At 43.7% G+C, this 26,488-nt stretch overlaps 2 protein-coding genes across 5 annotated transcripts in view; one reads left to right on the top strand and one right to left on the bottom strand.

Moving 5' to 3' along the window:
- The window catches only part of LOC126990163 (uncharacterized), a 28,746-nt gene extending 14,774 nt beyond the window's left edge, over nt 1-13,972 (top strand). For both annotated transcript variants that reach the window (XM_050848715.1, XM_050848714.1), the window contains exons 10-15: nt 1,350-1,540; nt 1,774-2,060; nt 3,561-3,743; nt 7,573-7,977; nt 12,650-12,829; nt 13,537-13,972. In XM_050848715.1, the coding sequence (XP_050704672.1) occupies nt 1,350-1,540; nt 1,774-2,060; nt 3,561-3,743; nt 7,573-7,977; nt 12,650-12,829; nt 13,537-13,596 (1,306 nt within the window). In that variant the 3' untranslated portion in view covers nt 13,597-13,972. The remainder of the gene's footprint in view (nt 1-1,349; nt 1,541-1,773; nt 2,061-3,560; nt 3,744-7,572; nt 7,978-12,649; nt 12,830-13,536) is intronic.
- An 8,832-nt stretch (nt 13,973-22,804) lies between these two features.
- LOC126990164 (RING finger protein 150-like) overlaps nt 22,805-26,488 on the bottom strand; it is an 89,045-nt gene continuing 85,361 nt past the window's right edge. For all 3 annotated transcript variants that reach the window (XM_050848716.1, XM_050848718.1, XM_050848719.1), the window contains 3 exons: nt 25,794-26,124; nt 24,080-24,273; nt 22,805-23,368 (listed from right to left, as the gene is read on the bottom strand). In XM_050848716.1, the coding sequence (XP_050704673.1) occupies nt 23,132-23,368; nt 24,080-24,273; nt 25,794-26,124 (762 nt within the window). In that variant the 3' untranslated portion in view covers nt 22,805-23,131. The remainder of the gene's footprint in view (nt 23,369-24,079; nt 24,274-25,793; nt 26,125-26,488) is intronic.

Here is a 26,488-nt window from a genome sequence, read left to right as displayed (position 1 = left end):
GCATGTTCAGACCAGTAAGCGTAGCCGTGTACAGTCTCACAAAGCTTTTCAACACTTTAAGAGTTGCTGGAAGGCTGAATCAGACACACATTACCACCATCCTCGCTGTTTCTGGAATGACACTCTGTACATATAAATACAACTTGTACAGAGTGTCGTTCTAGAAACAGCGAGGATGGTGGTAGTGGTACTGTATGTCTGATTCAACTTTCCAGCAACTCTTAATTACGGTTAAAAAGCTTTGTGAGACTGTACAGGTCTACGCTTGCTGTTCTAAGCATGCGCAGTTCACGAGAGACCAGTGTTTGTAAACAAAAGCACCAGCTTTTGACGGTGGGGACGCCAAATAACACAACACGGTTCAGGCGTTTCTAGTATTACCGTCCATAGGTACGTGTCAACGTGTGGTTTTCAGGTTTTGCAAGTTTTCTAAAATGCAGATAATGAAAATTTGAATTCATCTATGTATTTTTTATTTGAAACATCAATTAATATAGTATCGTTTTCGCCTATCGGACTTATCGCTAGCTAGTATTGGAATTGTGGATTTATATCGGGTATTGGTTATCGGTTATCGCCTATAATTGTGTCTCCAGTAAACGAATATCGGTTATCACCGATAAGGTTTTCCATTATCAGGTATCGGTTATCGGGAATAAGGTTTTCCGTTATCGTGCCCAGCTACGAGTAGTAGTAGTAGTAGCCCCATTCGTATCTTTCCTTACCTTCTCATTAATGCCAAAAGTAAAGGAACTTACCAACTAATGATAAATAAAATTGCGAATTTTTACTCCTCTATAAATTCTTACTCCCCTCTCCCCTTCTCCTCCCTCCCCTCTCCCCATTCCCCCCTCAACACCCCACCCTTTCTCCCCCATCACCCTCATTCACCCCTTCCTTCCCTTACACACTTTTCCCCAACTCACTCACCCCTCCCTCCTCCATTCACCCTCTCCCCTTCCCTCCCTCTCAACCTCTCTCTTCCATCTTCCTCCTCCTCCTCTCTCTCTCTCTCTCTCTCTCTCTCTCTCTCTCTCTCTCTCTCTCTCTCTCTCTCTCTCTCTCTCTCTCTCTCTCTCTCTTTTTTTTCCCCTTTCCCCTTAACTTCCTTTTTCTCTCTCTATCTTTCCTCTCTTCCTCCGTGTTTCCCTCCATCACTCCTTCCCTCCTCTCACCCCCTTACTCTCTCTCCCACCCCTCGTTCACCTCCCCCCTTCCCCTCTCTCCCTGTTCCCCTCCTTCCCCTCTCACCAAGTACCCTAAACTTAACCTAACCAAACATCACCAAACCCAGAAGTCCCCCTCATCTTCCCCCTCCCCCCTAACTCCTCCCCTCTCCTTCCCCACAGCCCTGAGGACCTGCACCACGCCCTAAGTGACCTACGGGCGGGCCAGGGGACGCTGCGTGAGGTCGGGGAGCGCTGGGGGGTGCCGCACTCCACGCTCTCTGTTAACGCCCGGCAGCTGGGTGTGTCTCCGCCCTCGCGACACACACACTACGACGCACGCACCCTGGAGGAGGCCAAGCGGGCAGTGCGAGGTGGGTGCGTCTGTGTGTGTGGGTGTGTTTGAGGGGTGCAGTATTATGTGTTTTTGTTTTGTATATTTTTTCAACTAACTAATTATTTTTCTATTCCTTTCTCCTTCCTTCCTTCCTTCCTTTTTCTCTTTCTTCCTATCAATCCTTCATTCCTTCCTTCCTCTGTATAACCCCCCCCACACTCATACCCCCCTTCTCCCCCCTCCCTCACCCCCCCCCCCCCCTCAATACAGCCGGGTCCAGTTACCTCAAAGTGTCTCGCCAGTACAAGATCCCGAAGAGCGTGCTGTGGCGCCAGTGTCAGAAGGACCTCAGCTTTGGGCTCTCGCAGGGGGCGGGGGGCGGGGACGGGGGTGCTGGCGGGGGGCAAGGGGATGCATCTGCCCCCTCCGCAGCCCCCCACCAGGGTCCGCTGCCCCCCTACCGCCGAGGCCCGAGCTACACTGCGTTCGAGTTGGACCGTGCGAGGGAGATGCTGATTCAGGGCTCGACGCTTTCCCATGTGGCGAGGGAGACTAAGGTAAGGGGAGGGAGAGAGGGAGACTAAGGTAATGGGAGGGAGGGAGAGAGAGAGAAGGAGGGAGGGAGGGAATAAGTAAGAGGAGAAAGAGAGAGAGAAGGAAGGAGGGAGGGAGGGAAAAATAAGAAGAGGAAATGAGAGAAAGAAAGGGAGAGAGAAGGAGGGAGGGAAAAAAGTAAGGGGAGGAAGGGAGAGAGAGGGAAGGAGGGAGAGAGGGAAAAATAAGAAGAGGAAATGAGAGAAAAAAGGGAGGGAGGAAGGGAGAGAGAGGGAGGGATGGAAAGAAATGAGAGGAGGAAAGGAGAGAGAGGGAGGGAGGGAGGGAGGGCTAGGAAAATATAAGTTGAGAAAGTTATAAGAGAGGAAGAATGACGACGTGACAAAGGGAGACTAGGATAAAGGGAGAGAAGGAGAGGGAGAGGAAGGGAGGGAGAGTAAAAGGAAGAGGAATATATAAAAAGAGAGAATTAAAGAGAGAGAGAGAGAGAGAGAGAGAGAGAGAGAGAGAGAGAGAGAGAGAGAGAGAGAGAGAGAGAGAGAGAGAGAGAGAGAGAGAGAGAGAGAGAGAGAGAGAGAGAGAGAGAGAGAAAACAGCAAAAGAATGACACAGAAAGGGAAATAAATGAGAAAGAATGACAGAGAATGATGCAGAGAGAGAGAGAGAGAGAGAGAGAGAGAGAGAGAGAGAGAGAGAGAGAGAGACCTCCAGTTCAATGAAAATCTCCCTTCCCTCCCTTCCCTCCCTTCCTTTCTCCCTTTCCTCTCTTCCTTTCTTCCCTCCATCCTCCCTCCTCCTCTCTCTTTCCCCTCCTTCCTTTCTCCTTCCCCACACCCCCTTTCCTCCCCCTTCCCTCCTCTCCTTCTACCCCACTCCTCCTACTCTTCCTTTTTCCTCTCCTTCTCCCCCACTCCCCTTCATCCCTCCCCTTTTTTCCTCCCCCTACTCTACCTTTTTCCTCCCCTTCTCCCCCTCTCCCCTTCATCCCTCCCCTTTTTTTCCTCCCCCTACTCTACCTTTTTCCTCCCCTTCTCCCCACTCCTCCCCTCTCTTCCCCACCCCCTCCTTTCCTCCCCTTTCTCTTCCCTCCTCCTCTCCCCCACTCCTCCCTCTCTTCCCCACCCCTCATTTCCACCCCTTTCTTCCCCTCCCCTCCCTCTCCGCCACTCCTCCCCTCTCTTCCCCACCCCCTCATTTCCTCCCCTTTCTCTTCCCCTCCCCTACCACTACCCCATTCCTCCCTCTCTTCCCCACCCCTCCTTTCCTCCCTCCCTCTCCCCCTCCCCTCCCTCTCCCCCACTCCTTCCCTCTCTTCACCACCTCCACAATTCCACCCCTTCCGCTTCCCCTCCCTCCTCTCCGCCTCCTCCCTCTCTTCCCCACCTCATTTCCTCCCCTTTCTCTTCCCCTCCCCTCCCTCTCCCCCATTCCTCCCTTCTCTCCCCCCCCCTTTTCTCTCCAACTCTTCCCCTCTCTACTCCCCTTCTTTCTCCTCCCCCCAGGTTCCCAAGACATCACTGTTCCGGCTGAAGGAGCAGCTGGTGCGGGAGGGGTCGCTGCCCCCCACCAGCATCACGCGGCTGCCCCGGCCCCGCCCCCCGCCCCGGGAACACTCACTGCAGCAGGCCGTGGCAGCGTGCCGGGGCCTGGGGATGTCGCAGGGCCGGGCCTCGGAGAAGTACCAGGTGAGGGGGGGAGGAGGGAGGAGGAAGGAAGAGGTGGTGTAGGAGGAGGAGGAGAAGGAGGAGGAGGAGGAGGAGGAGGAGGAGGAGGAGGTGCAATAGGAGGGGAGGGGGAAGAGTAAGAGGAGGAGGGTAAACATGGAAATGCAGGCAACAGAAAGACTATTAGCTCTTTACGAGGTCGCCCGCTTGGGTGATTTAATCTGCTCGACCGCCACTTGGGGCTTGAGGAGCAGATGAAAGCACCTCGATATTGAGGAGCAGATGGAAGCCCCTCGTTATTCAGTTTACTCCCGACGCAGCGAAATGACGGTTGATTCTATATTTGAAGGAGTTGATGGTATTCGCATTTACTACTTCTGAAGGAAGATTGTTCCAGTGGCGGATGACTCGGTTTGAAAAGAAACTCCTTCCAATGTCTGTGTTACATCGACTCGACTGAATGGGTAAACCGTTATTTCTAGTTCTTGAGTTGGTTTGCAGTTCAAAGAATTTGGAGTAATCGACGTTATTGAACTTTTTCAGATACTTGAAGACTTGAATCATATCCCCTCGTAGGCGTCTTTTCTCCAATGTAAAGAGATTGAGTCGCTTGAGTCGTTCCTTGTACGGTTGAGCCCTTAAGGTTGGAATCATCTTTGTGGCGCGTCGTTGAGTCCTTTCCAGTAAAGCAATGTCCTTTCTGTAATTAGGAGACCAGAACTGTACTGCATACTCGAGGTGCAGTCTTACCATGGAATTATACAAGGATAGCATCACGTCTGGTGTTTTACACTCTAAGTTCCTCGCTATGAACCCGAGCATAGTGTTGGCCTTGTTGTATGCTTTTTTACAGTGATTCACGTGTTTCAGGTCACTGCTGATAGTGACTCCAAGATCCTTTTCTTCCTGCATCGCTTGCAGAGGTCTCCCATTCATGATGTATGTGTGGTTACTATTTCTGGACCCAATGTGCATGACTGCATTTGTCAACATTAAAAGACATTTGCCATTTTTCCGACCATTCGATAATGTGATTGAGGTCTTTCTGAATGATTTCGCAGTCGGTCTTTGTGAGAGCCTTTCCCCCCACCTTGGTGTCATCAGCAAATTTCGATATTGTGGATTTCAGTCCTGATTCTAGGTCGTTGATATATATGATAAAGAGGATGGGTCCCAGCACTGACCCTTGAGGCACTCCACTAGTGACTGGAAGCCAATCGGAAGGCTGTCCGTTGAGTAGTACTCGTTGTTTTCTGCCGGTGAGCCAATCTCGATCAGATTGGCTCCGATGCCCACCGAGTGCAGTTTCTTAAGGAGTCGCTCGTGCGGTACCTTGTCGAAGGCGTTCTGAAAGTCCAGGTATATAACATCACTGGGGATGCGGGCATCCCAGTTCTTATATATACTTTGGAAGAAGTCTAATAAATTCATTAGGCAGGAGCGCTTGTTTCTGAAGCCATGCTGGGTGTTGGAGATTATATTATTGTCTTCTAGAAACTTAACAAGTTTGTCTCTAATAATCTTTTCGAGTATTTTTCCTGCCACTGATGTCAAACTTATGGGCCTGTAGTTTAATGCAACGCTTTTGTCTCCTTTTTTAAAATCGGTGTTACGTTCGCCATCTTCCAGTCTTCCGGGACCTTGTTTAGTTGAAGTGACCGGTTGAATATGTTAGTGAGTGGCTGAAGTATTTGTTGTTTAAGCTCTTTTAATAATCGCGGGGACAAACCGTCGGGTCCCGTTGACTTGTTCGTGTCGAGTTTGTCCAAGTACTTTTTCACTTCCTGGTCGCATATTGAGTCAATTTCCAGGGGCGTGATCCCCCTCGCGGGTCAGGGCCCTCGGGAATGGTTTCGATGTCCTCGACTGTGAATACGGATGCGAAGTTACTGTTAAGGATTCTGGCCATCTGTTTACTGTCCTGAGTTACAGATCCAGTCTCGTCTGTCAGGGGACCAATATTGGATTTTACTTTCTTTTTCGATCTTATGTACGTGAAGAATTTCTTGGAATTAGTTTTGATTTCACGCGCTATTTGCTTTTCATAGTTGCGTTTGCTACTCCGAATAAGGCTGCGACAAGCTCTGAGGCTGTTGTGGTACTGTGTGCTGGCTTTGGCCGTAGCATTCTCTTTCATCAAATTATAATTCCTTTTTTTTAGGTTTACTGCCCTTTTTATTTCTCTGGTCATCCACGGTGGATCTACGGCCCCATTTACTCGCCTGGATTTCGTAGGCACTGTAGCCTTCTCTACTTGCAACAGCTTATCTTTGAAGACGTTCCACGCGTTGTCGATTGTATTGTCGGTGATGCCAAGTTGGTCCCAGGTCGTAGGGGGAAGCAGCACACGGGCTAAGTTGAAATTTCCTTTTTTGTAATCTGGTATCACTGACGGATTATCTACGAGTTTGTGACATATATTGATATTAAAACGGATTAAGTGGTGATCGCACCCATTAAGTTTCTCACCAACTGTACAGTCGCGAATGAGGTCGGGGTCGCTTACTAATACCAGATCCAGCAGATTGTTTTCTCTTGTTGGTTGAGTTACAACTTGAGTGAGGAACGAATCCTCCACCATTTCTATAAGCCTGTTACCCTCTTGATCTCCAGTCATCAGTCCCCAGTCAATGTTAGGGCAGTTAAAGTCCCCAATTATAATTGCTTCCTTGCTTTGTGTTACAGAGTGAATCTCTTCGTACAGGGCAGTGTCATCGGCTGCCTGTTGTTTTGGAGGCCTGTATACGGTTGCAAGTATTAGTTTCTTGTTATTTGCGGTTATTTCCACGTAGACAGAATCGTATTTCTCTGCGTCCTGTTTGTCTATTTTTATGGCAGGGAGTGTACTTTTTACGTAGCAGACTACTCCTCCTCCTTTCTTGTGCTTTCGACTTTTGTGGAAGCTTTCGTACCCAGGGAATGACAGTTCAGATTCTAGATGGGTAGAGTTGGCCCAAGTCTCTGTGATGGCTGCCACATCTGGTTTCTCTGTTGCAATATACGCCCTAATTTCGTCCTTTTTGGGTAATAGACTGCATGCATTTGTGTACATGATAGAAATGTGGCCGTGACGAGTTGTACCAGTTCGCTTGTCGGAGGCGTCGTTAGTTACACAGTTTCTTGTGAGTCGCACTGACGCTACGGGTTGGTTGATCAAGGGCTGCCTTTGCCCCGTCCTCGCCCGCCGGTTTTTGAAAGGCTTTTCGAAAAGCTTTTTACTGCTTCGTCCAGAAGCCTCCCGAAACGTGCTGAACCAACCTCATTCAGGTGTAGTCCATTGTTCCAAAACAAGTCTGGGCACTCAAAGAAGTGGTGCCAGGCATTTGTAAACGCCAGGCCTTCGTCGTCACAAATTTCCTTCAGACTAGTATTGATTTTTTGGGGGGGGAGAAGAAGGGAAGAGGAGAGAGATGAGTGGAGGGGAAGAAGAAGAGGAGGAGGAGGGAAGAAGAGGAGCAGGAGGAGTAGGAAGAAGAGAGGGAGAGGAAGAAGAGGAGGGAAATAAGGAGGAAGGAAGAAAGGGTGCATAAGGGAGAGAAGAAGTAGAAGAGGAGGAGGAGGAGGAAGAAGACGAGAAAAGTATAGAGGAATAAAAGGATGGAGGAGGAGAAGAAACAGGGGAGGAAGAAGAAGAGGAGGAGGAGGAGAGGACAGATATAGAAAAAGAAGGAGAAGGAAACTGAATAATAAGAAAAAGAATAACAAGAAAAGGAAGAAGAGAGAGAGAGAGAGAGAGAGAGAGAGAGAGAGAGAGAGAGAGAGAGAGAGAGAGAGAGAGAGAGAGAGAGAGAGAGAGAGAGAGAGAGAGAGAGAGAGACTAACCCCACCCCCCCTCCCCACCCTTTTTCAGGTCGCAAAAACAACCATTTGGCGAAGACTCAAAAGACTGCACGAGACCTCCCAGATGTCCGAGGGAGAGGCGCCCCCCCTCGACCCCCTCACCCTGACCCCCACCCCCCAGCCCCCTACCACCACCACCACCACCTCCACTGAAGTCAAGCTGGAGGAGGAAGAGGAGGAGGACGAGGAAGAGGAGGAGGAAGAGGAAGAGGAGGAGGAGGATGACTACCTACAATATCAGACAAAGACTCTTGATCCATCTTCCTCCTCCTCCTCCTTCGCCTCCTCCCCAATCAAGAGGGAAGAGGAGGAAGAGGAAGAGGAGGAGGAGGAGGAGGAGGTGGTGAAGTTGGGGGTGGTGGAGGAAGAGGAGGAGGAGGAAACACAACCAAGATTTGAACTGGAAATGCCGTTGGTAAGTTAGAAGTAGTGGTAATAGTAGTAGTAGTAGTAGTAGTAGTAGTAGTAGTAGTAGTAGTAGAAGTAGTAGTAGTAGTGGTAGAAGTAGTGGTATAGAAGTAATAGTAGTAGTAGTAGCAGTAGTAGTGGTAGCTGTAGTAGTAATAGTAGTAGTAGAAGAGGAGGAGGAGGAGGAGGAAGAGAGGAAAAGATTGGACTGAGAAGAATGGAGAGGAAGAAGAGGAGGGAAGAAAGGGTGCATAAGGGAGAGGAGGAGGAAGAAAAAGAAGAAGAGGAAGAGGAAGACAAATGTTTAGAAGAATGAAATGATGGAGGAGGAGGAGGAGAAGAAGCAGGGGAGGAAGAAGAGGAAGAGTAGGAGAAAAATATAGAAGAAGAAGGAGAAGGAAAGAGAATAGAGGTGGAGGAGGAGCAGGGGAGGAAGAAGAGGAAGAGGAGGAGAAAGCTATAGAAAAAGAAGAAGGAGAAGGAAAGAGAATAGAGGTAGAGGAGGAGCAGGGGAGGAAGAAGAGGAAGAGGAGGAGAAAGCTAAAGAAAAAGAAGAAGGAGAAGGAAAGAGAATAGAGGAATGAGAAAAAGACTAAGTGAAAAATATAAAGGGAACAGAAAATCATCATCATCATCATCATCATTTCATCGACGCCTGCTCCTAGGAGCTCCCACCAGGGGATGGCCACGGCAGAAGAGCTTCCAACTTTCTCTATCCAGACACTCCCTCCTTGCCTGCTCAAAGTTTCTCAAAGATCTTTCCCCCCTCTCCCTAACATGCTTTTGCACCCTATCCCTTCATTTCACTGGAGGTCGTCCTCTAGCATTCCCTCCTTCTATCTCACTCACACACACCCTTCTGGTCACCTTACTCTCCTCCATTCGCTCCATGTGGCCAAACCACTTTAAAGTCTGTTGCTTCACTTCTTCCACCACTCCACACTTCCCTTCACCCCTGTGACACATTCCAAAACGCTCGTACACACTTTCATTACTCATTCCATCCATTCTACTCACACCACAAGCACTCCTCAAATAACTCATTTCCACTGCCTGCACTCCTGACCTCTGACTTTCATTCCAGGCCCACGTTTCACTTGCATATGTGCAGGTTGGTACTATTACAGTATTTCTCAAATCCCTCTTTACCTCCATGCTCACACTTCTGCCATTCATGATTCGTCCCAAAGACCCTACAACCCTTCTTCCTTGCAATGCCCTTCTCTTATCTCTCCCTCCATACCACCATGCTTACACATAACTGATCCAAGGTACTTAAACTCATTGACCTCCTCCATTTCTTCACCATTCAAAATTATTTTGCATTCTTTTTCACATTCAATTCCCACTCTATATGGGCATACAAAATCTACAACCTCACTTCTACTTTGCTCACAAACCATCACTTTACTTTTGTTGACATTTACTTTCAGCTTTCTCCAATTACAGACACTATCAAAAACACTGACCAAATTTTGTAGGTCACTTTCATTTTCTGCAATGAGCACCGTGTCATCAGCAAACAGTATCGAATTCAGTACCCACTTCCTTCCCTCATCGAACAGTCTTACTCCAACTTCTCCAACTTTGCCCTTCATTTCTCTAATGACACCATCCATATAAATATTGAATAACCATGGTGACATGACACACCCTTGTCTTAAGCCCACTTTTATCTCAAAATGTTCACTTGTTTCTCCAGTAATTTTGACACATGCAGATGCATCCTCATAGAAAGACTTTATTGCACTAAGCAGTTTTCCTCCCACACCATAAATCTTTAAAACATCCCACAATGCAATCCAATTGACTCTGTCATAAGCTTTTTCCAAATCCATGAAGGCAGCATATAGTTTTTTTCCTTTTGCTAATATTTTTTCTTCTACCATCATATCATATTGGAAAAAAGTAAAAAACGAAAGGAATGCAGAAAATATCTCCCCAAGTAAAATAAATGAAGTTATGGATGAGAATGGAAAGATGTGGAAAGACGGGGAAGCTGTGAAAGAGAGATGGAGAGAATATTTCAAAAACTTGATGAATTTTGAGGATGGACGTCCATCAGCTATAACAGCAGCAGTTTTGAGTAGAGGTAGAGGAGGAGTATATAAAGAAAGAATATAACATGAAGAAGTAAATCAAGCAGTAAAAAGATTAAAAAATGGAAAGGCAGCAGGAATTGATGGAATCACAGCAGAAATGTTGAAGTGTGGAGGAGATGAAGTCGTGAAATGGATGGTCAAGATATGTGAAGTAGCATGGGAGGGGGAGGGGTGCCAGCAGACTGGACGAAAGCCATCATTGTCCCAGTTTACAAGGGGAAGGGCAGGAGAAGGGAATGTGGGAGCTATAGAGGTCTAAGTCTCCTGAGTATACCCGGAAAGGTATATGGAAAAGTCATAATAGAGAGGGTGCAAAGACTTACAGAAGAGAAAATCAGTGAAGAACAAGGAGGCTTCAGGAAGGGAAGGGGATGTGTGGATCAGATATTTGCCTTCAGGATGGTAGTAGAAAAAATAATAGCAAAAGGAAAAAAATTATAACCTGCCTTCATGGATTTGGAATACTGTTTGCTGATGACGCAGTGCTCATTGCAGAAAATGAAAGTGACTTACAAAATTTGTTCAGTGTCTTTGATAGTGTCTGTAATAGGAGAAAGCTGAAAGTAAATGTCAACAAAAGTAAAGTGATGGTTTGTGAGCGAAGTAGAAGTTGTGATGCTGTAGATTTTGTATGCCCATATAGAGTGGGAATTGAATGTGAAAAAGAATGCAAAATAATTTTGAATGGTGAAGAAATGGAAGAGGTCAGTGAGTTTAAGTACCTTGGATCAGTTATGTGTAACCATGGTGGTATGGAGGGAGAGATAAGAGAAGGGCATTGCAAGGAAGAAGGGTGGTAGGGTCTTGGGACGAATCATGAATCGCGATACTTTATCACTGTTAACAAAATCGGGTTATCGGCCATCCGCTATTTATTTAAATATATATCGGTATCTTCGTTACTTTTGTAACGAAACTAGCGATAATCGCTACATTTTCCGCCTCTTAGAAAGAAAAAAAGTTGTCTCCTCCGTACTGCGTATGCGTGGCCTGGGCGCCCGGTGCTGTATGAAAAAACTTCGGGGTATGAAATATCTTTCATCATCAACATTAAAACACTAGGTTATTTTCTATGTTAGACTCAAAAATCAATATATCAAAGAGAAAAATCATTTAACTTTGCCCAAAAAATGATTATTCACTGCCTCAAATTTGATATTCCATATTCGTTTGTGAGCATGCCATGGTACTGAAGGCACCCGGTGTTGTGTTATTTGGTGTCCCATCGTCAAAAGCTGGCGCTTTTGTTTACAAACACTGGTCTCTCGTGAACTGCGCATGTTCAGACCAGTAAGCGTAGCCCTGTACAGTCTCACAATGCTTTTTAACATTTTAAGAGTTGTTGGAAGGCTAAATTAGACAAACTACCACCATCCTCGCTGTTTCTAGAACGACACTCTGTACATATAAATACAACTCGTTCAGAGTGTCGTTCTAGAAACAGCGGTGATGGTGGTAGTGGTACTGTATGTCTGATTCAGCCTTCCAGCAACTCTTAATTACAGTTAAAAAGCTTTGTGAGACTGTACAGGTGCACGCTTGCTGGTCTGAGCATGCACAATTCATGAGAGACCAGTGTTTGTAAACAAAAGCGCCAGCTTTTGACGGTGGGGACGCCAAATAACACAACACCGGTTCAGGCGTTTCTAGTATTACCGTCCATAGGTACATGTCAACGTGTGGTTTTCAGGTTTTGTAAGTTTTCTAAAATACAGATAATGAAAATTTGAATTCATCTATGATTTTTATTTGAAATATCAATATAGTATCGTTTTCGCCTACCGGACTTATCGCTAGCTAGGAATCGTGGAATCGGAATTGTGGATTTATATTGGGTATAGGTTATCGGTTATCACCTATATTTGTGTCTCAAGTTAACAAATATCGGTTATCACCGATAAGGTTTTCCATTATCAGTTATCGGTTATCGGGAATAAGGTTTTCTGTTATCGTGCCCAGCTATGGATTTGAGAAATACAATAATAGTACCAACCCTCACATATGCATGTGAAACGTGGGCCTGGAATGAAACTCAGAGGTCTAGAGTGCAGGCAGTGGAAGTGAGTTATTTGAGGAGTGCTTGTGGTGTGAGTAGAATGGATGGAATGAGTAATGAAAGTGTGTACGAGCATTTTGGAATGTGTCACAGGGGTGAAGGGAAGAAGTGTGGAGTGGTGGAAGAAGTGAAGAAACAGACTTTAAAGTGGTTTGGCCACATGGAGCGAATGGAGGAGAGTAAGATTACCAGAAGGGTGTGTGTGAGTGAGATAGAGGGAGGGAATGCTAGAGGACGACCTCCAGTGAAATGGAGGGATAGGGTGCAAGAGTATGTTAGGGAGAGGGGGGAAAGATCTTTGAGAAACTTTGAGCAGGCAAGGAGGGAGTGTCTGGATAGAGAAAGTTGGAAGCTCTTCTGCCGTGGCCATCCCCTGGTGATGCTAGGAGCAGGCGTCGATGAAATGATGATGATGATGATGAGAAGTGTGTAGGAGACTCACTATCTCGCCCTTCCTTACTAACCTAACCTAACCTAACCTATCTTACTAACGAGACCCTAATTACATACTTCCTCTACAGGTGAACTTGCCTGGCGGGGGGTACCAAGTAGTGGGGAGCGAGATTGTTATAGGGGGGGGCCAAGTGGTGGTGCTGGAGGCCCCCCCACCGCCCCCCACTTCCGACACCACCCCCACCTCCACCGCAACGCACCCTCACCACCACCACCACCATCTCGTTGTGGCGGCGTTTGACCAGATGGTGAGTGTTTGTGTGTGTGTTCAATTTTCTTGCTCCCCCTCCTCCTCCTCTTTCATTTTCTCTTTTTTTTTTCTTTTCTTCTCCTTCTTCCTCTTCTTCTCCGCCACATAATCTTATATATCTCTCTGGTTCTCAGGAGCTGTCATATGTAGGCTGACTGACTGACTGAATGAATGACTTCCTAACTGAATGACTGGCTGACTGACTGACTAGCTGACTGACTGGCTAACTGACTGACTTATGGAATGACTGGCTAACTGACTGACTGACTAGCTAACTGACTGACTGGCTGACTGACTGACTAACTGACAGACTAACTGACTGACTGACTGGCTAACTGACTGACTGACTGACTGACTGATGACTAACTGACAGACTAACTGACTGACTGACTGACTGACTGACTGATTGACTGACTGACTGACTAATTAACTAACTAACTAACTGACTAACTAACTAACTAACTGACTGACTGATTGACTGACTGACTGACTGACTGACAAACTGACTGACTGACTGACTGACTAACTAACTGACTGACTGACTGACTGACTGACTGACTGACTGACTGACTGACTGACTAACTAACTAACTAACTAACTAACTAACTAACTAACTAACTAACTGACTGGCTGACTGACTGACTGACCTCTTGTAGTCTTGTATTACTTACTGACTGGTGTACTAACTGCCTTCCGTCATTGCAGGAGGGACTGGAGATCGGACAAGCAGAGAATCTATCGGACCCGACCAAGCACCTTGAGTAACGCACACACACACACACACACACACACACACACACATACACACACATGCACAGTAGCTGAGTGTGTCCTAAGAAAGAGAGAGAGAGAGAGAGAGAGAGAGAGAGAGAGAGAGAGAGAGAGAGAGAGAGAGAGAGAGAGAGAGAGAGAGAGAGAGAGAGAGAGAGAGAGAGAGAGAGAGAGAGAGAGAGAGAAATATAGAGAGAATGAAGAAGGAAGAGAAGAAAGATGAAGAAATGAAATGACAACAGGAAGAAAAAGGAAAAGAAGATAAAGAAATGAAAGAAAAGGAGGAAGAAGGGAAAGAGGAGAAGGAAAAGAAGAAAGATAAAGTAAAGAAAAGGAGGAAGAAGAGAAAGAAAAGAAGACAACAGACAAAATAAAACAAAAAAAAGAGGAAGAAGAGTAAGAGGAAGGAAAATGAAGTTAAACAAGAGGAGGAGGAAGAATAGGAAAAGGAGGAGGAAAGACCCACAATCTCATCACCACCACCACCACCACCACCCATACAGGTCAGAGAGAGAGGTTACTTATTATTATTATTATTATTATTATTATTATTATTATTATTATTATTATTATTATTATTATTTTCTTTTTTTCCTCCTTCATTCTCTCCTTCCTCTTTTTGTTTTACTTTCCTTCATCTCTCTTCTTTTCCTTTTTCATTCTCTTTTTCTTCCTCTTTTTTGCTTTATGACCACTCCTCTTAACTCTCTTTTTCATGTTTATTTATTTATTTATTTTTTAATTAGTGCCTTTTTTGTTGTTGTTGTTGTTTTCCATTGTTTCCTTTACCGTAAAAAAAAACGAAAGAAGTTACGTTTATATATATACATCACTTCCTGCTGTAGTGTGTGTTTTTGGGCGGAATGTCGATTTAGCGCGTGCAGTCAACTCCCTCTTATGGAAAACACTGATTCCTTGACGGTCTTCCATACATTCCTTCTTTTAATTTACTCTCTACTTCTGTTATTGATGAGAAGAGAGTTGCTTTATGTGTTCAGTTAGTCCTGCTGTAGTATATTTTTTGGGGGGCGGAATGTTGATTTAGCGCATGCAGTGAACTCCCTCATACAGAAAACACTGATTCCTTGACGGTCTTCCATACGTTCCTTCTTTTAATTTACTCTTTACTCCTGTTATTGCTGTCGAGAGAGTTGCTTTGCGTTCAGTTAGTCCTGCTGTAGTATATTTTTTGGGGGGCGGAATGTTGATTTAGTGCATGCAGTGAACCCCCCTTACAGAAAACACTGATTCCTTGACGGTCTTTCATACATTCGTTCTCTTAATTTTTCTCTTTATTTCTGTCATTGTTGTGGGGAGAGTTGCTTTATGTGTTCAGTAAGTCCTGCTGTACTATATTTTTTTTTTGGTGGAATGTCGATTAGGCGCGTGCAGTGAACCCCCCCTTACAGAAAACACCGATTCCTTGACGATCTTCCTTACATTCCTTCTTTTAATTTACTCTCTACTTCTGTTGCTGTGGAGAGAGTTGCTTTATGTGTTCAGTTAGTGTGTGTTGTGTGCATGCAGTGAACTCCCCCTTACGGAAAACACTGATTCCTTGACGATCTTCTATACGTTCCCTCTTTTAATTTACTCATTACTTCTGTCATTGCTGTGGGGAGAGTTGCTTTATGTGTTCAGTTAGTCCTGCTGTACTATATTTTTTTTTTGGTGGAATGTCAATTAGGCGCGTGCAGTGAACTCCCCCCTTACGGAAAACACTGATTCCTTGATGATCTTCCTTACATTCCTTCTTTTAATTTACTCTTTACTTCTGTTGCTGTGGAGAGAATTGCTATATGTGTTCAGTTAGTGTGTGTTGTGTGCATGCAGTGAACTCCCCCTTACGGAAAACACTGATTCATTGACGGTCTTCTATACGTTCCCTCTTTTAATTTACTCTTTACTCCTGTTATTGCTGTGGAGAGAGTTGCTTTATGTTCAGTTAGTGTGTGTGTGTGTGTGTGTGTGACCCTTCCCCCAACCCCCGTAGAGAAACACCTGATTCTTGGACAGTTTTTAATAAGTTCCTTCATAACTTAACTTTTTTTTTTTTTTTTTTTTTCCAGTCACTCGGAAAGGTATCATCAATAAGCCGCTTACGGAGTCTCCTTACACATCTACATTATCACAAATTCTTCTAACTTTACTCACTCACTCACTCCTCGTATGATGTTCCTCTTCTTTCCTTTACAAGTTATACCATTGCTTTGCTTGCTTGTAGTTTTAACACATTCATTTTTTTTCTTCATAGCTGTTGTCAAGAGCGGTATCAAATGGCTGCTTGCTTACATTCACATTCTTTTACATTATCACAATTCCTAACTTGCTCTTATCACAATGCTCTTCCTATGCCAGTTAGATTATTATATCACTTATAGTTTCAATGCATTTATTGTCATCGTCGTTCTCATTTGTTTATAGTTATGTACATTCCTATTTTTTTACATTATCACATTTTTCCTGACTTGCCCTTATCACAATGTTCTTCCTACGCCCTATGTTAGATTATCGTATCGCTTTTAGTTTCAACGCATTTATTATTATTGTCGCCTTCATTTGTTTATATTTACATACATACTTATTTTTTTAGATTATCACATTTTTCCTGACTTGCTCTTATCACAATGTTCTTCCTACGCCCTATGTTAGATTATCGTATCGCTTATAGTTTCAACACATATATCATCGTTGTCATCATTTATTTATAGCTACATACATTCATATTTTCTACTATCACAATTCCTAACTCGCTTTTCTTACACTGTTCCTTTTCTTCAAGTTAAAACATTATTGTATATTCTGAGGACGACAAGACAGTGACAACCTGCCTTTATGCTTACTGACAGCCACTAACCACTACTGACAAGGAGCATGCATACGGTGGTGGGTCACTTAACTCCGACTGCACCCCATACGGTCAACGATCTTATTTTTATATTATCACAAATTCCGAACTCACTTTTTTATTATGATCGTTCTTGTGAAGTTAAAACATCATCACACCATATAGTTTTAATACATTCATTCATTATCTTCATCGCTGTTCAGAGAGGCTTGTGAGGCTGTAAACTGTTTTCATTTTCACAGATGCCAACTTTCTTTGCTCTCATTCTTTCTCATCAAGTTAAACTATCATCACATCATCATTTTTTTATAGTTCTAACACATCCCTTCATTATCTTTCATAGTTATCTGGAGAGTAAGTTGGTTATAGCATTGTTTCAATAGGACATTTGCTTACTCATTTCTTTTTACTTCGTTCTTTCTGTTCAACGCAAATCGCCACATTGCTTCTACTTTTATAACTCACACGTCCGTTGATTTATCCCGACACGAGCATTCAGAGAGAGGTATTGATAAGCTGCATTCGTTGTTATCTCTGTATTATCACAGATTCTACTAACTACCTCCCTCTTTTCATTACAATGTTCTCCCTGCACAAGTTAAAACATCACGTCGCTCAGAGTTCATTCTTTATTTTGATGGCTGGGCTGGCTACACTGTTTTATTAGATTATCACAGATTCTACTAACTCACTCCCTCTTTTATTACAATGTTTTCTAAAGCATCATGTCGCTTAGAGTTTCTTTTCATCACTTTCATGGCTGCTGAGAGGTGTGGCTGGAATGGGCTGGCTACACTGTTTTTTTAGATTATCACAGATTCTTCCTCACATTTATCACCTTTCCTACAGTGTTCTAAATCGTCACATCACCCATTTCTTAGTTTGTTAGTTTAGAGAGGTGTTGCTATCCTTTCTGGGCTGGGCGTTTTACATTATCACAGATTCTAACTCACTTTTATCACATTTACTAAAGTGTTCTTTCTGGACCAGTTAAATCGTCACCGCTCATTTCTTAGTCTATTAGTTCAGAGAGGTGTTACCATATTATCAGCTATGTTATTATTTCGAGGGTGTGGGGTGTTCTTCCTCACTTTCCCATCCTCTGTTTCATTCATATCTTTAACACTGTTCTTCATTAACCATCCAGTCTTTCACAGTCATATATTCACATTCAGATCTATACTCTTCATCCAGTGTTTTATATATATCAACCCTACCCTTTTCTTCCCACAAGTACAACAACAAAATGAAAACTAACAAGGCAGTCAAACTTGCAAAATGTAAGTAAACCGTACCCTAGACTCAGACACCTCTCGGCCATAAATAAATATGTAAATAAGCTAGTTTACACACCACATGGCACGTACTTCGCAACAGAGGGCACTTGAAACAAAGCCAGTCGTAGAGAAAACAAAACTCACTCGGTCAATGTCACCTTTTCACACATTTTTCTCATTAAGTATTCATACAGCTTTTTACACAGTTAATTCACGGTGGTTTTTTTAATGTATTCGGTCCAGCAGTGCACATACTTTAGTCCGTTAAGGGTTAGAGTGCAAGGCTTTAACATGTTCCAACACACTTTTTTTACTATGTTCTTTCTGTTCGACACAAATCATCACATCGCTTCTACTTTTAACTCGCACGTTCATCATACGGGTCCGTGTCAGGCAGTCGTTGGGCATTAGTACATGCAGTAATTACGTGCTGTCGTAATGCACAGGAACCGCTGCAGTATGATTAGTGTTGCCGGGTCGAGTGAAGCTTGCGGGAGTAACGGCTGATGCGCAAAATTGTGTTCTGAGTTGTCAGGAGAGATAGAAGGAATTGAAACTGGTTGGCAGCTCGCAATGCCATGTGATCTACTGACAACTGAATAATGGACATAAAAGTTAACCAAATGTAAAGTCAACCGAACATTAAGTCGACTGGATGTAATCCAGATGTGAAGTAAACCGCATGTAAAGTTAACCGAATGTAGAGTGAACCGGATGTAAAGTTAACCAGATGTAAAGTTAACCGAATGTAGAGTGAACCACATGTAGAGTGAACCGGATGTAAAGTTAACCGGGTATAGAACTAACCGGATGTAAAAATAACAGAATGTAGAGTTAACCGGCGAAGAGTTAACCGAATCTAGAGTGAACCGGATGTAAAGCAAACTGAACATAAACCGTCTTTCTCCATTTGGCAACACAAGTTGATTCACAAACTTTACAAAGACTGAAAAGTTTAATAAATAAAATAAATTCCTGCCACAACTTTCGAAAAAACAACAAAAACAAAACTTTCGCTGTTAAAAAAAAAAAAATCCGTTGTCTCAGTCAAGCCGAGCGTACAGTCTGTCTTCACTTGGCAACACAAATCAATTCAACTTGACAAAGACCGAAAAGTTAAAAAAAAAAAAAAACTCGCCGTACCTTAAAAAAAACCCCAGCATCTCACCACCAACAAAAAAAGCCGTCGTCTCATTCAGTGCCACCCAGTCCATCAACCGAAGCCGTAAGAATGGATAACTTAAAGGGCATACACATTAGGCTTTGCTGATTCAGTAAAGCATCGTATAAGTAACAGAACGTATGTACACACACACACACACACACACACACACACACACACACACACACACACACACACACACACTCCCGCAAACCAGAGCTGCGGAGATGTGGTGTCAAGGGCGAAATATAAACAACCATATACAAGAAAAAAGTACTTCGGTCAATATATAAACGTACAAACTAGACCTGCGGAGGTGTAAATGGTAGAACATACACTTCCATTCAGGAGAAAAATAAATCAGAACACTGGAGCTGCAAGAGTGTCAAGGGCGAAATATATAAACTTACGTACAGGAAGAAGAGTAAATCGTAACACTGGAGCTGCATGAGTGTCAAGGGCGAAACATACAAACTTACGTACGAGAGAAAAATTAATTGTATCACTGGAGCTGCAGAGATGTTGACGCAGGGCAAAGCATAAACAAATAAACAGGACATATAAGAAGAGAGTAAATTTTGACGTCGAACTTCGGCCACTGTATGTATGCCCAAACTGGAGCTGCTAAAACAAGTGGAAAACTAACAAAAATAAGCAAAAATAAGCGACGTAATCAGTTCATTTGTACCTCGGAGAACATGTATAAATTAGAGTTGCCCATGTCGAGAGAAAGACATAAAAAGAACAAGCGGTCTAGGTGCCGAAAGAAATAAGAATAAATAACGAAAATAAAGTGAATCGTACCTTGGACAACGTATCCACATAAACCAGAGCTGCCATTGAGTTGAAGCAAAAAAAAAATAGAGGTGCTTAGGTGCCGTAACAAAACATGAAGAAATAAAATAGGGAATGAAGAAGAAAGGAAGAAAGGGAGGGAGAGGGAGGAGAGGAAGGAAGAAAGGGGAAAAATGACAATGAAAGGAAGTAGGAAAATGGAAAGAGAAGGAAATGTAGAAAGCAAAGGAAGGAAGAAGAAAGGAAGGAAGAAAGGGGAAAAAATGAAGTATACAGAAATAAGTAAAATAAGAAGAGAAATTGTACCTCGGAGAACGTATCCGAGGAGAGGAGAGAGATGGATAGGAGGGAAGTGAGGAGAGAGACGGAGGAAGGAGGAGAAAGGGACAAGGAAAGAAAAGCAAAAAAAAAAAGTCAGGGAGAGTTTGAGGATAAAAGAGAGAAATAAAAAGAAAAAGGAAGAAGAGTCAGAAAAAACAGTGGGAGGAAAACAAAGGAGAGGAGGGAACAGAAAGAGACAGAGAGAAATATTGGGAGGGTGTAGAGTACAAAGGTCGGAGCTGCCAGTGAGCCGAGACGAAATAAAACAAACAAACCCAAAGCTGCCGATATCAAATTAAAACCAAACAGAATACAGAAAATGAGTAAAACAAAAAGAATAAATCGTCCGTACCGTGAACAATGTATAAACTAGAGCCACTGAAACAAAATGAAAACGAACAAGGCGGTCAAACTTGCAAAATGTAAGTAAACCGTACCCTAGACTCGGACACCTCTCGGCCATAAATAAATACGTGAATAAGCTACTTCACCCACCACATGGCACGTACTTCGCAACAGAGGGCACTCGAAACAAACCCAGTCGTAGAGAAAACAGAACTCACTCGGTTATGTCACCTTTACGCACAGAAACACGCACAAACACATATCTCGCAGCCCTTCAAGTTTTCACTCTTTACTCTTGCATACGGAATCATTCACTTGTCTATATAAATATTGCCCATCAAATGCCCATATCTAACAGCCGTATATACACACCCACTCCTCGTAGCAATTTCAGTTCTAGCGATACTCTACATACGTAGTTATACAGTTTAAATATTGCTAACGTTGACATACAGATACACACATACGCTTTTTTCGACACTTCAGTTCTAGCATTATACTCGGATTACACAACTCTACAGCTTAACGTAATACAGCTATATATGTCGGTCTATACAAATATTGATGTCAAATGCCCATAACCTTTAGCATACACACACACATAAACATCTTTCAGTCCTCCAAGCTCTTAACACTACATACAAAATCGTACAACTACTATACATGTTGGTCTATACAAATATTGCTATCAAATGCCCGTAACCACACACACTCGCGCACACACACACACACACTTCTCGCTAGCCTTCATTTCTACCCACAAACTCGACTCTAACACAGCTATATGCTTTGTTCTCTCTACACAAATATTACCGTCAAATGCCCATTCTGTCTTAGAGTTGTGTGCTAATACCCTTGTTTGCGTAGTGGTCTAGCCTAACTTAACGTAATCAAATGTAGTATTTTTTTTCTCTTTTATTGCTTTTTCTTTCGTTAATTCCTCCTCTCCTCTCTTTCTCTTCTGCATTCTCTTTCTTTTCAATACTTCCTTTCTTCACTCTCTCCCTAACTTACTTTCTTTGCCTAACTAACTTAATCAAATGTAAGGTTTTTTTTCCTCCTTTATTTCTTCTCTCTCCTCTCTTTCTCTTCTACATTCTCTTTCTTTTCAATACTTCCTTTCTTCACTCTCTCCCTAACTTACTTTCTTTGCCTAACTAACTTAATCAAAGGTAAGGGTTTTTTTCCTCCTTTATTTCTTCTTTTTTCGTTAATTCCTCCTCTTCTCTCTCCTCTCTTTCTCTTCTACATTCTCTTTCTTTTCAATACTTCCTTTCTTCACTCTCTCCCTAACTTACTTTCTTTGCCTAACTAACTTAATCAGATGTAAGTTTTTTTTTTGTTTTCCTCCTTTATTACTTCTTTCCTTAATTCCTCCTCTACTCTCTCTCTTCTACATTCTCTTTCTTTCCTTTTAATACTTTCTTTCTTCCTTCCTTCCGTCCTTTCTTCTTTCCTTCGCTTTTTCTTCTTTCCACTTCCCTACATTCTTTCATTGTCACATCTCCCCTTTCTTCCTTCTTATTATTATTCCTTCACTTTCTACATTCCCTTCTCTTTCCACTTTCCTACTTCAGCCTCATTTTTCCCCTTTCTTCCTTCCCTTTCCCTATCCCTCTCCCTCTCTCTCCTTACCCAAGTCCTACACAATACCCATAGATGAAACAGAATAAGTGTGTGTGAGATAAATAATTAACGGAAGGACTTAAATATGAGTAAAGGGACTTGGTGTGTGTTTATAAGAGGCACTTTGGAAAGGCACTGTATGGCACTTTAGTGGTAGTAGTGGTAGTAGTAGTAGTAGTGGTTGGATGGCTCATTCTCACTGTCTTCTAATAAGGTCACTTTCTATGGCACTAACTAAATCACCCTCATTACTGTTTTGGTCTCTCTCTCTCTCTCTCTCTCTCTCTCTCTCTCTCTCACAGGACCCCACAGGATGTCACCCCACAGGATGTTGACAAACCCCACAGACACATGCCCCCCAGCCACAGAAATGACTCTCTCTCTCTCTCTCTCTCTCTCTCTCTCACAGGACCCACAGGATGTCACCCACAGGATGTTGACAAACCCACAGACACATGCCCCCAGCCACAGAAATCTCTCTCTCTCTCTCTCTCTCTCTCTCTCTCTCACCTTTTCTTCAGTACTAAAACCCATTGAATAAGCTCCTCTACAACCTCTCTCAACACTCTCCCTTATGGACCTGGCACTTATAAGGCTTGGTTGGCACTTCCCTCCCTTCCCTCCCTCTTCTGTGACACTTGATAGAGGCACTTGGGATATAGGAGGATGTGCTATGGTATGGATGTCACTGGTTTGAGGCATTCCGGGTCATGTTTACAGGCACTTTGGGGTCTTATGTTTATACTGTGTTGGTTGTTTTCCGGTTTTTATGTTTCTTTTCTTCTCTCTCTGTTTCTCTCTGACAGTTCTCTACTTTCTACGTAATAATTTGTTTTCTGTGGCTTTCTAACACACTTCACTTATGTTGTCTGTTAGTTCTTTTTTCATCTATTCTGACAGTTTTTACCTTCTATCTTTTTCTCTCTAACTTTCCTCCCTCGCTCTAATCTCCCTTATTTTCCCTTCCTTCTTCTCTTTCATTCCCTCACACTCTCTCTCTCCCTGTACATTCTCTACTTCACCTCCTCCTTCCCTACACACACACACACACACACACACACACACATCGGCACTATTGGTTAGTTCCTATCCTTCACCATGGCACTGTTTATCGGCACTGTTGAAAGCCCCCCTTTAGACACCCTTCCTCCCCCCTCAGAAGTGTGACACGCTGACCACATGGCTGGCAGAGGACGGCAGGGTCACGGGCGGACTGCTACCCTCTGGCGCTGACCTCTTGCGTGACCTTGACCTCTTTGGGGGGGTTGGGTGTGAGGAGGAGGAGGAGGGGTTAGATGAGGTTGTTGCTGTTGCCTCCTCCTCTTCCGCCTCCTCTTCTTCCTCTTTCGTTGTTTTTCTTGTATCTTCCTCTTGCTTCTTCTCTTCTTGTGCCTGTGAGATGGTTAGAGTATTAATATCTCGACAGTGTAAATGTTTAATAATGTTTTTAGGAATAATGTCTGTATTACAAGTTCCCTTCTTCGGGCATTCCCTTACACACATATCACAAGCTCTCCCTTCCTCTGTCATTCCCTTACGCCCATATCACAAGCTCTTCCTTCCTCAGCCATTCCCTTACACCCATATCACAAGCTCTTCCTTCCTCGGTCATTCCTTTACATCCATATTATAAGCTCTTTCCTCATTGGCTATTCCCTTACAGCCATATTACAAACTCTGTCTTCATTGACTGTTCCCTCTCTCTCAGTGTCACCATTATCAGACAGACAGACGCCGTTCCCTATCAGCTTTTTATGAACCAGTTTTATTGGTTGATCACTACACCCAACACATTGATTATTGTTACTTGAACTGGTTAATGGCAACACCCACCATTGATTTCTCTTATTTTTATGGGTCAATGGCTACACCTAACACATAAATTATTACTACTTTTTTTTTTTCTACATCAAAGGAGACAGCTCAAGGGCACAAAAAATAGGAAACAATAATAAAAAAAAAAGCCTGCTACTCGCTGCTCCTAAAAAGAATCCAAAGAGGTTAACGGCTGCACCCAACATATTGATTATCTCCATTAGTAATTATATGCCACAAATAGAACAAAAAAAAAAGGTAGGTTAGCTTGTCTAGTCATTATCTTACCTGTGTTTGCCTCACAGGTACGGGCACCACCTGGACACACTCCAGGGTGGCGGACGGCCCCCCCACCGCCGGGCTGTGGGGGGGCGGGGGCAAGGCGGCTGTGGCAGTGGAGGAGAGCGACGTCTCCCGGGACGACACAGATGACAGCTCCAAGTCTGCCTCTGCTTCTGCGTCAGTGGTGGTGTGAGGGTGATCTGTGGAAGGGAGGTGAATATATGTACCATGCATGAAGAAGAAACCAAGAGAAAGGAAAACAAGGAGAAGAAAATGAGAGAAAGGAAAATAAAAGGAAGATGGACGAAGAAGAAACCATGCAAGAAGAAGAAATCAAGAGAAAGGAAAATAAAAGGAAGATGGACGAAGAAGAAACCATGCAAGAAGAAGAAGTCAAGAGAAAGGAAAACAAGAAGAAAATGAGAGAAAGGAAAATAAAAGGAAGATGGACGAAGAAAAAATCAAGAGAAAGGAAAACAAGGAGAAGAAAATGAGAGAAAGGAAAACAAGAAAAGAAACCAAGAAGAAAATAAGAGAAAGGAAAACAAAAGGAAGATGGACGAGAGATAACAAGATAAAGTCCTATGGGGAAAATATAATCAGTCAGTGCTGGAAGATTTTGCCCTAACTCCCTCGATGGACACACTTAACTCCAGCCTCGGAATGCTCCACCTTACTGTTTATAAGATCTCTCTCTCTCTCTCTCTCTCTCTCTCTCTCTCTCTCTCTCTCTCTCTCTCTCTCTCTCTCTCTCTAACAATCATCTCACTTGTCTCGCTCAAAAAAATATCCTTCTCTCTTTTCCTAATTCTCCTCTTTTCCCATATTTTCCCCTTCCCTTTTTCCCCATCATTCCCTCACACACTCTCTTGCTGACAATCATTTCACCCATCTCACTCTAAAAATATCCTTCTCTCTCTCTTTTTTCTCTAAATTTCCTTCCTCTATCTCTCTAATTCTCCTCTTCTCTCTTATTTTCCCTTCCCTTCTTCCCCTTCATTCCCTCACACTCTCTCTTGCTTACAGTCATTTCACTTGTCTCGCTCTAAAAATATCCTTCTCTCTTTTTTTTCTCTAACTTTCCTTTCTCTCTTTCTCTAATATTTTCCCATATTTTCCCCTTCCCTTCCCTCACACTCTCACTCGTCTCGCTCTAAAAATATCCTTCTCTTTTTTTCTCTAACTTTCCTTTCTCTCTTTCTCTAATATTTTCCCATATATTTCCCTTCCCTTCTCCCCGATTCCCACACACTCTCTCTTGCTGACAATCATCTCACCCGTCTCGCTCTAAAAATATCCTTCTCTCTTTTTTTCTCTAACTTTCCTTCCTCTTTTTCTCTAATTCTCCTCTTCTCCCATATTTTTCCCTTCCCTTCTTCCCCTAGACTCCCTCACACTCTCTCTTACTAACAGTCACTTGCTCTAAAAATATCCTTCTCTCTTTTTTTTTTAACTTTCCTTCCTCTTTTTCTCTAATTCTCCTCTTCTCCCATATTTTCCCCTTCCCTTCTTCCCCTTCATTCCCTCACACTCTCTCTTGCTACGTCTCGCTCTAAAAATATCCTTCTCTCTTTTTTTTCTCTAACTTTCCTTCTTCTCTTTCTCTAATTCTCCTCTCCTCCCATATTTTCCCCTTCCGTTCTCCCCTTCATTCCCTTACACTCTCTCCCTTGACTCTCCTCCCTTGGCTACTACAATTACTACCACACCACACACTTACCGGCTCCTGTATGCATCTGTGGATGGTGCGGAGAAGGAGGTGGAGAGCGTGCGGAAATCAACGGAGTGAATTTCTCCAATGTGGAAGAGGACGAGGAGGTGGAGAGGGACGGGGAGACACTCTTGGAGGGGGAGAGGAGAGAGAAGAGGGAGGAGGGGGCGGTGGGAGAGTGGATGGGGATGTCCGGCACTGGCATCCCAATCATGAGCCCCCCATCATGCCACATCCCACCTGCACTCCCTCCACCACCATAGCCCATGCTGTTACTACCTCCTCCTCCTCGGCCTCCTCTTCCTTCTCTTAGACTTTCACTTCTTGACACCATCACCACCTGAGAAAGAGATAGAGAGATTAACGTACACACACTCACACACAGCGCTGCCAGGCTTCACAGTCTGACAGGGCGGCGGTTCGAGCCCGCTCAGGCCGGATTCTTTCCGTTGGCTAGGAGTGGTTACTGTCCCCCCGTGAGCAAGCGGGATGGGGTGTGTGGTGTGTGAGGTCCTGGCGGTACCCAGAGATCGACGATAAAGAGCGCTTGCTCATGTCGGGAGGGTACCTGCTGGCGATTACGAGTCCATGATCAGGCACACACAGTAAATAATTATGTATATATATTTAATTGTACGTATATTTTTTATGTTAATTTGTACTTAAAACAGAGATGTAATTATGATTGTAAATGCTGTGTGTGT

The sequence above is a fragment of the Eriocheir sinensis genome, unplaced genomic scaffold, assembly GCF_024679095.1.
Source record: "Eriocheir sinensis breed Jianghai 21 unplaced genomic scaffold, ASM2467909v1 Scaffold147, whole genome shotgun sequence".
NCBI classification, from domain to species: domain Eukaryota; kingdom Metazoa; phylum Arthropoda; class Malacostraca; order Decapoda; family Varunidae; genus Eriocheir; species Eriocheir sinensis.
The sequence above is the reverse complement of the archived record's forward strand: the minus strand, read 5'-3'. Positions and strand labels throughout refer to the sequence as shown.